The sequence below is a fragment of the Rhincodon typus genome, chromosome 34 (assembly GCF_021869965.1).
Source record: "Rhincodon typus isolate 14 chromosome 34, sRhiTyp1.1, whole genome shotgun sequence".
In the NCBI taxonomy this organism is placed as follows: Eukaryota; Metazoa; Chordata; class Chondrichthyes; order Orectolobiformes; family Rhincodontidae; genus Rhincodon; species Rhincodon typus.
In genome coordinates this window covers 15,898,781-15,912,804 of record NC_063365.1, presented here as the reverse complement: position 1 = coordinate 15,912,804, position 14,024 = coordinate 15,898,781, and the positions used below count along the sequence as shown (strand labels likewise).

The following is a 14,024-nucleotide window of genomic DNA, read 5'->3' as shown; positions in this document are numbered from 1 at the left end:
TTCCACCCCACTGATGGATGTGAGACTTTGGAACTCTCCCTCTGGACATTGAATGTTCGTAGACAGAGGTAGATAGATTTTTAAGCCAGGGAATCAAAAGTTATTGGGAATAAATGGGAATGTGGAATTTGAAACACACATGTTATTGAACGGCAGAGCAAGCTCAAGGGGCCATATGGCTTCTTTCCATTCCTTGTTCATAATGATGCACAGGACATACACTCAACTACTAGGAACAGGAGTAGGCTATTCAGCCCCTTGAGCCTGTTCCACCATTCAATGAGATTATAGCTCATCTGTGGCCTAACTCTTATCTACCTGTCTTTGAGCCATATCCCCTAATACTGTTGCTTAACAATAATGTATTTAACTCAGATTTAGAATTAACTGATCCAGCATCCACTGCAGTTTGTGGAAGAGAGCTCCAAACAACTACCACCCTGTGCATGTATAAGTGTTTCCTAACATCTCTCCTGAATAGTCTGGCACTAATTTGCACACTATACCCCGAGCTATAAACTCCCCAACCAATGGAATTAGCTTATCTTTATCTACCCCATCTTTCTTGTTAACATCTTGAAAGGTTTGATCAGATCACCCCCTAATAGGAAATACAAGATAAAAACATGAAGTTAATATATTTAGAAATGTGATGAAAGGTAATTGATCTGAAACAATGACTGCTGGTCTCTGGATATACGGCCTGAACTGTTAAGTATTCTGAACACTTTTACCTCAGATTTCAATAATCTACTGGGAATATGCTTTCATATTAACAGGAATTATTTACATTAATAACATGGTCTGTGTGTGTATATGTGGGCAGGGAGGGTGAGAAGAAACAGACAGAGGGGGTAGGGTGTCCATTTGAAGCTGTACTACTAGGCACAATTAGCTGAGGGTTGGTAAAACGTATTCCAACGAACAATATGCTACCTGACAGCACAAAAATATAATGCCAAAGCAACAAACATGAACTATTAATTTAGTAATTCTAGAGATTAATTTACCTAAAACACAAGTCAGCCCATAAATGTACAGGCAAAAAGATGGGAAGTTCCCACCTTTAATTGTGCTAGAGACATTCTATAGCTCCCTGCAGACAAAATCTCTCCAAAAATCTATAAGTAATACCACCCATCTAACTGTTCATATGGTAGATATACTTTTCCAGCAAAAGAAGAGTCTTATTTTTGAATCATATTACATGGTGGTAGTGGCACTGGACTAATAATCCAAAACTCCAGGCTGACATTCTGGGGAACTGGGTTTTAATCCCACCATGGTAGATGGTGGGATATGAATTCGGTAAACAAACAAAAAGGGAAAACAAGACTAGTTTCATACCCACTATTGTAAAAAAATCCATCCGGTTCACTGATGCCCTTTAGGGAAGGAAATCTGCCACCCATACTCTGTCTGGTCTTCATGTGACCCCATAAGCACAACAACGTGGCTGACTCCTAAAATATCTTCTCAGCAATAATTACTGGCCAGCCAGCCATATCTTATGGGAGTCAAAAAAGGACAAGTCTTAAGAGCCTGTGGAGTTGGAGGTAGTATATTGGAGTGGATAGAAATGAACTAATGGGCAAAAAACTACAAATGGGAGCAAAGGTTCTTTCTTAGGTTGGCAATGTTATACAGTAGGACTCCACATTGTTCAGCGCTGGGGCCACCACTGTTTGCAATGTATTTTAATTACTTGGAGGAAGGAAGAGAATGTACTGTGGCCAAATTTTCAGATGATACAAAAACAGGTGGAAAGGCAAGTTGGAAGGGATATACAGTTTACAGAGAAGTGGGCAAATAGAATATATTTGAGAAAATGCGAAGTTGTTCATTTTGGAAGGGCAAACAACAGAGTATAATTTAAATGGAAAAATTTACAGGAAGCTGCAACACAAATAGGGTTCAGGGTACTTGTGACAAATACAAAAGCTAACACATAGGTGCAACAGGAAGAGTCAGGAAGGCTAATGGAACGTAGGCCTTTATTTCAAGAGGATTAAGAGTATAACGGGAAGGAAGTTTTATTGCAACTGTACAAGGTGCTAGTAAAACTACATTTGAAGTACTGAGGGCAGTTTTGGTCCACTTATTTAAGGAAATATTTCATTGGAGGCAGTTCAGAGAAGGCTCACTAGGATGATCCCCAGTATACAGGGATTGTCTTATAAACAAAAGCTAAACAGGTTGGGACAGTACTTACTGCAGTTTAAGAATGACAGGTGATCTCATTGAGACATACAGGATTCTCAAGGAGCTTGACAGGGTAAATGCAGAGAGGATGCTAACCCTCATGGCAGAATCTAGGACCAGAAGGTAGTCTCAGAATGAAGGGGCCCCAACTTAAGGCTGAGATGAAGAGGAGTTTCTTCTCTTAGAGGGTTGAGTGCCTTTGGAACAATTTGCCACAGAGTTGTGGAGGCAGAGTCCTTGTGTATATTTAAGGCTGACACGGATAGATTCTTAATAAGTAGGGGAATCAAGGGTTAAAGGCAAAACACAGGAAAGTGAACACGAGGAATGTCTGATCAGTCACGATCCTTTGAATGGCTTAGCAGGCTCCGAGGCTGACCAATCTACACCTGCCTATATTTCTTATGATGCCATAGAATGAATATAAAATGTCTCTGCTCCAGGAAAGGACATACAGGAAGTCAAACACAAGGACACAAATGTTAATGTAAGAGATTTACAAGATTTAACGAGTGAACATGTAAATAAGCACAAGGATGATGAGGACTTGCTATTGGTTAGGATTAGTGGTAAGAATTTTGGATGAGTTAGAGTTTATGAAGTGCCGTAAGAGGGCAGCCTGAAATTGTTCAGATTGGAGTTAACAAAACTCCGAGGACATTGACAGGAAAAGGCCTGGGGCAAGTACAAACACATTGTACTAGGGCTGCAAGTGATTCCTCTCCAAATACAAGATCAGTTGCAAACTGGTCTGTTGAATTCTGAGTCAGCAGCAAGGTAGAGGATGAAATGAATTGCTTGGGAGTAAGAATTGAAGACATTTAATTGGATAAATTCAATAAGTACACATGCGGAACCTGACATGCTACTGATGCGAAGTGACAGCATAGGGGTCATCAATAGACAGACAGGGTCTCCAGAGGTGACTGGAACAGGAAGAGAAACTGCAAGAATTACCTGACATCAATAAGAAGGAAACCTACTGCATGGAGATTAGATATAATTGCTCCCTTTTAAGAAAAATAAAGCTGCTGTGAATCACAACACAAAACAGGCTGTAATACCTATATGTTGGATGGATACAGAAAGCAGTTGTTTTTAAATAGGAGAAAAGCATCAGTCTGATCAGCATGTCTAACTGGCGACCGTTCTCGGGCCACAAACATAATTCATAAACCAGTGGACCATTTTTTGGTAGTGTATTCGAAGCAAACTCTTGGGCTTGGCTTAAAACTCAGCCAAAACTGATAAGATCAAGACAAAATGTTAGTGGCTGCAAAAGCCCTGTGCAAAAATTAGTTTATGTTGACAGTTAAATTTCTATCCATCATTAACTCTGCATGTTAATAGATGTGCCCACTGTGAACTGTCATGTCAAAGTACTCACGTTCAGCAGAATATGCATTCTCTCCAAAATAACATCAAGTGAAAGATTTGCTTTAAGGTTGTAAGTCAGTATTCATTATGCCCACCCTTACAAGTTCATATCCAAGCATGTAGATTCTGTACACATAGAAACAAGAGACGAGAACTTTTTTTATACAATTTATTTGGGGGAGAAATAATTACAGGTGATGATCCATGGATAACTTAGCCTGTTAAAAAACAAAAAGGGAAAAAATAAGTTTAAGTCTGCATCTTTACACCATCCATTACATTGCTGTCTAGTCAAGGATTAAATCCTTACAAAGAATCTGAATCAATTTAAAAATCTCAACTGAAGATTAAAAGAAGCAAATAAATACAAGGTAACAAGAAGCTATATACTTCTGTCTGAGCAGTAGTTATTCTTATACACACAAGTTTCGCATCATAAAATCAAGGGCAAGTATATAATCAATTACTCACATTTCAAGGAACCTTCAATGTCTTTCCCATGTTACTGTGGCAAACAAAATAAAGCAGAACAAAATTAGCCAATTCACAAAAATGTTATGTCAAGTTTCTTTAATAAAAATAATTTGGTAGCAAAGCCCTAGGATATCTATTCATAACCTAAGAATTTTCTCATATTGCTGCTGAGAGGTGATGCACACGGCCAATGCAAATGTGCTATTCATAGAAAAAGAGATTAGTCGGAAGTCAAAGAGACAGAGTGACCAGAAAGCTTTGTGAACTCCCAACAACTAATTCCCAATAAGCAAAACTTTCTTTAGACCTGATAATATCTCCAACAATTTTGATTCCATGTTCAACATTTCCATTTTTGCGTGTGTATTACATTTCAGCCTTCAGTTCACTCTCACTTTGGGCTCCGATTAGTACAAAAACATCCGATTAAGATTCAATCCTCTTCAGGACAAGAGGAGATGTAGATCAAGAATTTTCTCAACATAAAAATAAACTAACTTGAAGATAAGCAATGGCAGGAATCAAATTTAAATCACAAAACTCTCAATAAGATCTGATGCAGTATGTCACATTCCAAATAACGTGAAAGTGTCCTATTCAAAACTAGCAATTGCAGTCACGTATTTGATAAATGTGGGCACCGAAAAATTCACAGCACCAATCAGCTTTAAAATAATTTTAAAAGACACTGCTGAAACACAACGACTGTGCAAGCATAAGCAGCAAAATGCAGAGTGACAATTAAGGTACCTCAATGATCAAGACAATGCTACATTTCAAGAGACAAAAGCTGTTGCACTCCACAGGAATTTGATTTTCTGTGCTTCATTTAAACCAAGTTTAGAAATACAACCGAACTATTGCCAGCTTCTACATACAAGCCAGTAAAAAAAAGCCAGAATGCCCTTCATGTGACAGAAAAGCAAAGGATTCAAAATCTTTAATTTGATTTCACACCAAATTCAGATTTAACACACATCGCTGATAAACCATGCACTATATCTAGGTCTCAAAATGCTGCTACTATACTGTTACAAATAGTGTAGTTTACTACAAACAAATCATGTATCACGTCTAATGTTACCACGGGGTCCTATGCTTAATCATTAATCATGACAGCCACTCCCTCTCCTCTTACACACCCAATATAAATGTTGAGGTGATTCGATATGTCAGAAATGAGTGTGCACAGGAATTTTAGCTCTTTTCCAATACCTTTTTATCCTATTTCCCTCCTTCATGTTGCATAATCAGAGTTAATGCTTTTTTTTCCTGATTATTACTTTTAACAGTTGAAACCACAGTTGTTACGGACCTCACTGAATTATTTGCATACTTATCTGAAGATCAATTCAGCTTCAGTGACTAACTCAAAATGTTCAACACTTTTTAAATTGTAAAGGTGGTGTACCACTTGAGTGACCAGCAGATGGAGCACATATCCATTTTTAGAAAAAAATTGTAAAATGAGTAAACGGTATTCAAAACTAGCTGGCAACTCACTACACATAACATGCCTACAGCATTCTACTTACTCTACTTAGTATGAATTTTATATGTACCTCCAATTATAAGATCACACCAGTAGTTCCTCCCATCAGTGCAAGGTCAACACTTATTTTTCCAGACTTTTAGACAAACACTTTACTCTCTTGGTGACTTCAGATAAAGCAATGTAACTTTATAGGCTCAAGTGAAGGCATTCAAATCAGTGAAATATCAATTTACCTTAGTTCAGTGGGGGAAATCTATCCACAGATTCACTTTCAATTTGCTAAAGAGCTGGATATGTTTTGCTTTCCTATAATGTAATTGTTGTTATACCAAAATATGGGCTTCCTTTTGTCTTTACTAATGAGTAACAGTCAGTACTTTTTCCTTAAGTAGTCAAATTGACTTATTTTAGGTTTCCAGCATCTACATTTTTGCTTTTCAATCATATTTAGTGTTTTGTTGACAGGCATGAGAAAACTTATGCAACTATGACAAGAAAATTTGAAATACCCTGATTTGATCATAAAGCAGCACCAGATTTATATGAAATATTGCAAACATGCAGAGCTTTAATCAGGTGAACATCAAGCAGGACAGTGCAAATTTTGATGGCATGCAGTTTATATCAGCACACATGCTTGGAATCCAGTACCTGTCAATGACGCTTCATTTCTGAAGGACATAATCCACAAGAATAACAAGAAAGGCAAAACAAAGTTATTGACTGATTGCAGTTAAGAAACAAATCAGACAATGAACTTAATGGTTATTAGAAACCAGCGAGAAAAAACACAAACAGTGGGGAATTATAAATTAAACTGACAATTCAACTTCTAACTACTTTTTGGTTCGAAGGGTTACAGCAAACACTCAAAAACATATAGCTTGCTTGTGAATTTTTTTGTTTGGCTGACAGAACTAGAACTTAATTCAGAGGTCTCCAATCTTTTGGAAACTAGTGCCAGAAACAGACATCAAAGTCAGTGAACTGGCAGCATTTAACAGCATGAAGTGAAAATGAGATAAGAGGAGCCTCTATATACACAAGTTCTGTCTACTTACGAGGCCTGGAAACTTCAACTTTTATACTGCTGGATTCAAAAGATTATTTAAACCTGTGAGCAATCTGTTCCAGTCCACATGTAGAAAACTTAAAGCTCAAGCTAACTGAGGCAGGCCTCAAGCTAACTGATAACATGGTTATCTTGAAGGTTTTTTGACAAGTTCATTAATATTAAACATGCTATGTTAATGTGGAGAGTGGGAGAAATGGCATTTTTAACTAAATGCCATGATACAACCATCAACTATAAATATATTTATATTTGTGATTCAGTAAAGCTATTTGGAAAGCCAAGCTTATTAGTAAACTAACACTAGAACACTTACACACAAAATTAGTATGAATTACCTTCTATACTCCAGAAGAAAAAAAAAGACAGCACACATGAATGAAAAAGAAGATAAAACTGAAAAGTGACGCTCTCAAGTGGAAAGCTGAACAGAAAATAATCACAAGACACAAAAGCACTTTTTTTTTGAGGAAAGGTTTCATACCTTTTTGCCAGTACCAACATTAGCTTTAGCTGTGCCCCGAACTTTTTTCATTCTGTTCTTGCGCTCTTTTCGTTGTTTCCTGGAAACCTTCTTTCTTTCCAACAGACCATGCTAAAAACACAACAGGCACAAGTCAGCAAACCTGAAGCTGAGTAAGCAATAACACCCACTGAGGCATCACAGATTGTATTCTTACCCTGGCCAGCCTGTGTTTAGGTTCATTCTTCTTAGCATAATCTAAGGAATCGTAGACCATGGCAAAACCTGTTGTCTTACCACCACCAAATTGTGTCCTGAAGCCAAAAACAAACACGACATCTGGTGTCGTTTTGTACATTTTTGCTAGTTTTTCTCTAATTTCTGTCTTAGGAACTGTGGGTTTGCCAGGATGGAGAACATCGACAACCTAGGTTAGAAAAAGATGATGAGTGATCCATTCCATAAATCAGAAAATATAATGAGATCAGTACAAAAGGGCAATAGGCACATGATGCTGTACTAAAGGCACTGTCATGGTCAGAAAGCACTTGGCTCTCAATTTTCAACAAACTATCAATATTAGGAAACGCACGAGGAATAAACGCAACATGAGGAAGCTACAAGGTAATTTCAAGCCAGACTACTCTGCTACAATGTTAATGCAAGGGCATTTTTGCATGTTTCAGGGACAGCTGTCAAAAATCAGAAAATACCAAATAGAATACAAGTTAGTGATCTGTCTCAAATTCCACCCCCCCTCCCCCAATGACTTCTCACTCTCAAAAACTCTGGCTCAAACTTAAGATAGGGTCCCCAATCTTAAGCTTTCCTAATGACTGGATATTGATAACCACCCAATATGTTGCCCTTAAGAGCGTGAAAATCCTCAATCAAATCAGGCCTTAGTCCATCTAAACTCTTGGGAGTACTTTCGCAAGTGTTCAAGTATTATTCAAGTCAATCCATGCTGCAATCTCTTCAAGGCAAATAAAACTTTCCAGGTATAACCTGGAACTGCTCTCATTACTCTATATGGGATCCGAGGTAGGGTCACTGATCCTGAAACGTTAACTCTGTTTTCTCCTTCACAGATGCTGCCAGACGTGCTGAGATTTTCCATCAACTTTGCTTTTGTTTGTGATCTAACTAGGGTTTTGCATAACTAAAGCACTGTTTTTGTTATCTGGATATCAAGATGAATATATATTTAGTCTTTTTGGATACTTTTTGATTTTGTTTATAACTTTTTAAATAATCTACATTCCAAGTATCTTTGGATTTTCACCCGGTTTCCAGCTCATCACTATTTTGACCTGGGTATCTATTTCAGGATGAAATCACATTTGCCAAGGCTTTGCTCCTTCACTTAATCCATTAACATCTCTTCGCAATTTTACGCTGCTATTGACTGTTTACACATTAAACAAAACAAATGCTAAACACGCACATCCAGGGCTGACCACTGCAGCAGTTTGTCAAATTGCAAATAATTACTTTAGATAAGGGGTATAAAAGATGATTGCTAATCATCTCAAGAGGACTGCACGAACTCTGAAGATTTCACGCAGACCAGCAAACTGAACTTTTCACTATGTACTGCAAAATTACAGCTATTCTCAGGCTCCCATAAATACAAGTAAATTTTATTTCAATAACTTTGATTTTTTTTCATTTTTTGTTAAATAGGGAAACTCATGCGACAACCACTACCCTGTTTAGCAAGAGTAGGCAACGGGATACAGCAGGAAGCATTGATTTAGGTGACATAAAGAGTATTTTTTTCTTCAAATATTGAAGACTGCAAGGAAAATAAAAGGAAAAAAAGTTTTATGAAAGGAACGAGCTCCACTTAAGACTTCGGTATTTAAAAAGTCAAAGAAAGGTCAGGACGAACAATCACAATTTCAACAAGTGCAGACTGAATTGGGAGAAAACACAAGACCACACATTTGCAATTTTGGAAAAACGAAAACTAACTAGACAAAAATCGGCAACAATAATAGTGTAAGTGTGCGCAAGAAAGAAAATAATGATTACTTATCAGATGAGTTTTTTTTAAACATTCGTATAGAAATAAAGTACATATAGTACAATAGAAATAGCAAAGTATTTCAACTCACCATTTGCTTGCGTTGAAGCAAGCGATTTGTCATGAACTTTCTGGTTCTGATGGTCACGGTGTCATTCTGCATGTAGAAATAGTAAATATTTAGATGTAGACATAATGAACAATAACAAGTACACCAATGAATTAGCAAGATCATGCATTTAGCTATGGTTCAGTGGGTACCACTATCGCCTCAATCCTAAGGTCAACGATTCAACCTCCACTCCAGAAACTTGAGCACATAGTTGGAGCTTGACACTCCAGGGTACAACTGAGGACACGTAGCACTGTCAGAGACGTCTAGCGCTTCGACTGTAAGTAGAAGATGTTATGAGACTATTTAGAAGAATAGGAGAATTCTCCTTTGGTTCTGAGCACTGTGTATCCCTCGACTAGAACCACTGTGACAGAATATCTGGCATGTATTGCACTCTGTTCATGGGACCACAACATGTGCAAATTGACTATCACAGTTTCTTCTGCATGACAATAGTGAGTGCTATTATGGGTAGGCAATGGCCTAGTGGGTATTATTGCTAGACTATTAATCCCGAGATACGGGTAATGTTCTAGGGACCAGGATTCAAATCCCGCAGATGGTGGAATTTGACTTCAATAATAATCTAGAATTAAGAATCTAATGATGGCCATTGCCGATTGTCAGGAAAAAAACCCATCTGGTTCACTAATGTCTTTTAGGGAAGGAAATCTGCCATCCTTACCTGGTCTAGCCTACATGTGACTCCAGGCCCACAACACTGTGGTTGACTCTTAACTGCCATCCGGGCAATTGGGGATAGGCAATAAATGCTATTCCAGTCAGTGATGCCCACATGCCGTGAATGAATAAAAAAAAGCTTAAAGTCCAAAGCACTTTAAAGCAAACATCATGAAAGGTAATCTTTATTGACAGGCTGTACAAAACAAAGGCAAAACAACATTAATTTGCCTTCAACTGGAAACCTCTAATTTGACTCTGCAAGAGAAGTCAGAACATTTCCTAAGTGAGCTCCTGACTTGAACCACATACCCTTTCACCTAAACATATCCCTCTTTAGGCTTCTAGGTCAGGGAAAACCTCAATCACAAGTCTTATGGCACAAAAGGAAGCTGTTCAGCCATTGTGCCTGCAACAACTCGTTAAATAAGTTTAATTACCTCGTGCCAATCTCCAGCTTTCTCCCCATACCCTTGCAGTTTATTTTTATCCAAATGAGTGCCCAATATTCACCAAAATACCTTAATTGAACCTACTTCCACCACACTTCCGGGCAGAGCATTTAATTCCATAATTAATCCAAATGAAAATGGTTCACCTTTGCTTCTTTTGCAAATTAAAATCTATACCTTGTCCCTTTTACAGGAAACAGTTTCTCCCTATCTACTAGATGCAGCCCATTCAATTTTGTAAACATCTATCAGACCTCCTCTCAACTGCTTTCTCTCCAAGAACACACCCAACTTCTTTAATCTATCCTCCATTCTCATCCCAGGAACCATTGTTATAAACTGCTTCTGCACTCTCACAAATGATCACATCTTTGCATGGAACACAAATGTACACAATACTCCAGCTGATGTCTAACAAGTGTCATATACAAGTTCAACATCACCCTTGCTCTTGTACTCTATATACTTATTAATAAAGCAGAGGATACAGCATACATTCCAAAATGCTCCCTCCACCTGCCCTGCCACCAATGACCTATGCACATACACACCCAGGTCCCTCTGCACCTGCAACCTGATTAGAATCATACTTCTTATTTTACATTGCCTTTCAAAACTGTTCCTACCAAAATGCATCACCTCACATTTCACAGAATCATAGACTCCCAACAGTGTGGAAACAGGCCCTTCGGCCCAACAAGTCCACACCAACCCTCAGAGTCACCCAGATCCATCTCCCTATAACCCACCTAATCTACACATCCCTGAACACTACGGGCAATTTAGCATGACCAATCCATCTAGCCTGCACATCTTTGGACTGAGGGAGGAAACCGGAGCACCCGGAGGAAACCCACGCAGACACAGGGAGAATGTGCAAACTCCACACAGACAGTCGTCCAAGGGTGGAGTCAAACCCGGGTCCCTGGCGCTGTGAGGCAGCAGTGTTAACCACTGAGCCACCGTGCCGCCCATGAAACTCATCTACCATCTATTTGACCATTATACCAACCATAACACTACACGACGTAAGAGCCAATCAAGTCTGCTCCACCATTCAATGAAGATTATTGCTGATCTGATAATCCTCAACTCCCCTTTCCTCTGTAACTTCTGGTTCCCTTTCTCTTCTCCAAAATTCCACAATCTACAAGCACTCTGGTTCACCTCTCATTTTTTCTAACCTCCCCCTTCCCACATCTTGGTCCGAAACCCATGACAGCAGCCCTCAGCCACATTTTCTGTAAGTCCTCCCCCATTTTATGTGCTAAAACTTATTTTAATCAGGAAACCCAACCCTTAACATTATCACTCCCTGTGCATTCACGAACCACGGCGTTTTTATTAGATCCACGTAGATGGCATTGATGTTATTTTCCAATTGGGTACTAAAGCAAGTGCTCCTTCGAGATTGGAACGCCATTTACTTTTACTGTAACCAAAAGTCTCTGAAGTTCTACTCTCGAATTACTTAAAATCAAAATAAACGTTGGCAGTATAGCTGCATAATTAATAATTAAATCCCATTCCAAACGAGGATTGCTGCATGTTTACCAGCTCATATTTTAACACGTTACATATCTTGTTTTTAACTCTTAGAAGTTAAACAGAGTTCTCATTTTCTCTGCTACCAGCGGAGCTGATACATTCAACCACAACTATCAAAGTCCGGGTCACATTTCTTGCCTCGTCAATACCTAAAAGCCAACCTCTGGATCAGGCAACTACAATTTGAAACCGAGCGGCGAAAAGGTGGAGCGAATTCCTGCCGTTGGGATGAAGCAGGCCCGTGGCTGCTGGTGACCCCTTTCGGAGTTTATGGGCTATTTGGTAACATGAATAGACAAGATACAGAGACAGTAAGACGCCAAAACATTCAGAAAACTCTTGGGACAGACATCCACCCCAGGTCTGAGGACAGATGGCCACGGATGGCGGTGATTTTGAACGGATTCATTGACTCTCCACTCACCATCTCGGCTGACGCCTTGGTGCACGGCTCGGAAAAGGAACTAGGACCCCACGCCTGTCAATCATATGCCCTCGTGAAGGCCGCGCAACTGCCTGATTGGAAACATTGATTTTCTACACATTCCTGTGACAGCGTTTATTTTTAAATTTTAAAACGCATAGCCATTGCAGAAAGTGCAAATATTTTTTTTCTTCAATTTTTCACTGTGTGCTTTCACTATCGGTTCATAAAGTGCTGGAAGAGGCCATTCTGCCCATTGTATCTGTGCCAGTTCATTGACAGAGCTACAGGTATTCCAATTACTCCCACTCTCCAGCTCTCTCCTGATAGCCCTGCATTACTTTTTCCTTTACAATTCTTTTTAGAGGGCTGTTTGTTGTAAATCCTTCCCAGCAAATTATAACAACTTGCAGCTTAGTAACAATTGTCTTTGTATCTCATCTGCAATACTTGATTTATGAAAGAATCTTGGTGAAATACAAAAATTAGTTCTGCAAATATCGGTGTACTGTTGTTGTGATCTGGGCAAATGAGACAACTAGTTAATGATGTATTCCCACATAGGATATGGATAAGTTGCTCTCTTTCTCCCTGACATAGTTGGGGTAAGACGTATTTTGAAGTGTTTCTGTGTTACTCTCTTTAAGAATTTTAAGGAGGCTCTCTCTCTCTCTGAATTTGTTGGGGTATTGGGGTTAGGGATTTAGGAAGGTGTCTCACATTCCTGGCAGGATTGAGCCCAGTGCAATTTCAGGATCCTATTGAGTTTTTTTTTAATCTCCCTTTTTCTTATTCCCTCCTCAGACTGTGTGACCTTGCAGACATCAAATGACATAAAGTCCTTGGTACTGTCTCTCAATACCACTGTCATGTAATGCGCCCAGTTCTCCCTCTGGGCACCTATTCCGTTTTGGACGCTCAGTGACCTCCATCGGGTGGCATGGTGGCTGAGTGATTAGCACTGCTGCCTCACAGTGCCAGGAACTGGGGTTTGATTCAACCTTCAGGTGACTATAAGTGTGGAGTTTGCACATTCTCCCTGTGTCTCCTCCGGGTGCTCCAGTTTCCCCCACAATCCAAAGATGTGCAGGTTATCTAGATTAACCATACTAAATTGCCCATTGTGTCCAGGGATGTGCAGGCTAGGTGGATTAACCATGGGAAATGCAGGGTTACAGGGATAAGGCAGGGGTCTGGGTTTGAGCGGGATACTTTTCAGAGGGTTGGTGTGGATTTGATGGGCCAAATGGCCTGCTTCCACACTGAAGGGATTCTCTGTTCCTGCAGAGGACCAACTGTTCATTCCTGTGTGGAGGATATTGTGCCTTCATTGCCACTGTGTAAGTCAGCTCACAACATTCCAGCCATTCTTCCTTGGATGCCTGTGCGAGCCCAAGTTTGAATCCTGAGTGAGCCATACTTCTGCTTCAATGCTGGAGAATTTATTGTGAGTCATTCATTTTTGATTAGGACTTTGCAGGCAGGGAGTTTGGTGGTGGAGGGGGGTGTAACACACCATGGCCAATTTTCAAGAGGAACAGAAAGAAAAAGAAAAATGAAATAGGACCTCTGCTTGCAGATGGAAGAGATCAGTGGAATATGGCAACTGAAAATGGGACCAGGCCAGCCATGCCCACGTCCCATGATGTGTATAAAAAAACAGGGAAAATACTCCCTACTGGTTGGCATTAT

The 14,024-nt window shown here is 39.4% G+C and overlaps 1 protein-coding gene across 2 annotated transcripts; it reads right to left on the bottom strand.

Annotated features, from left to right (window-relative positions):
• Positions 1-3,640: 3,640 nt before the first annotated feature.
• rps24 (ribosomal protein S24) lies at positions 3,641-12,403 on the bottom strand. 2 transcript variants are annotated; one of them, XM_020522517.2, is made up of 7 exons: positions 12,333-12,403; positions 9,204-9,269; positions 7,301-7,510; positions 7,105-7,215; positions 6,200-6,219; positions 4,051-4,084; positions 3,716-3,797 (listed from the first exon to the last, which is right to left on the bottom strand). In XM_020522517.2, exons 1-5 carry the CDS (start codon positions 12,333-12,335, stop codon positions 6,214-6,216), a joined length of 396 nt encoding a protein of 131 aa, XP_020378106.1. In that variant the 5' UTR covers positions 12,336-12,403; the 3' UTR covers positions 3,716-3,797; positions 4,051-4,084; positions 6,200-6,213. The 2 variants fall into 2 exon arrangements, with proteins under 2 accessions (XP_020378107.1, XP_020378106.1); XM_020522518.2 differs by lacking the exon at positions 6,200-6,219 and having other exon boundaries at positions 3,641-3,797.
• Between the last annotated feature and the right edge of the window lie 1,621 nt (positions 12,404-14,024).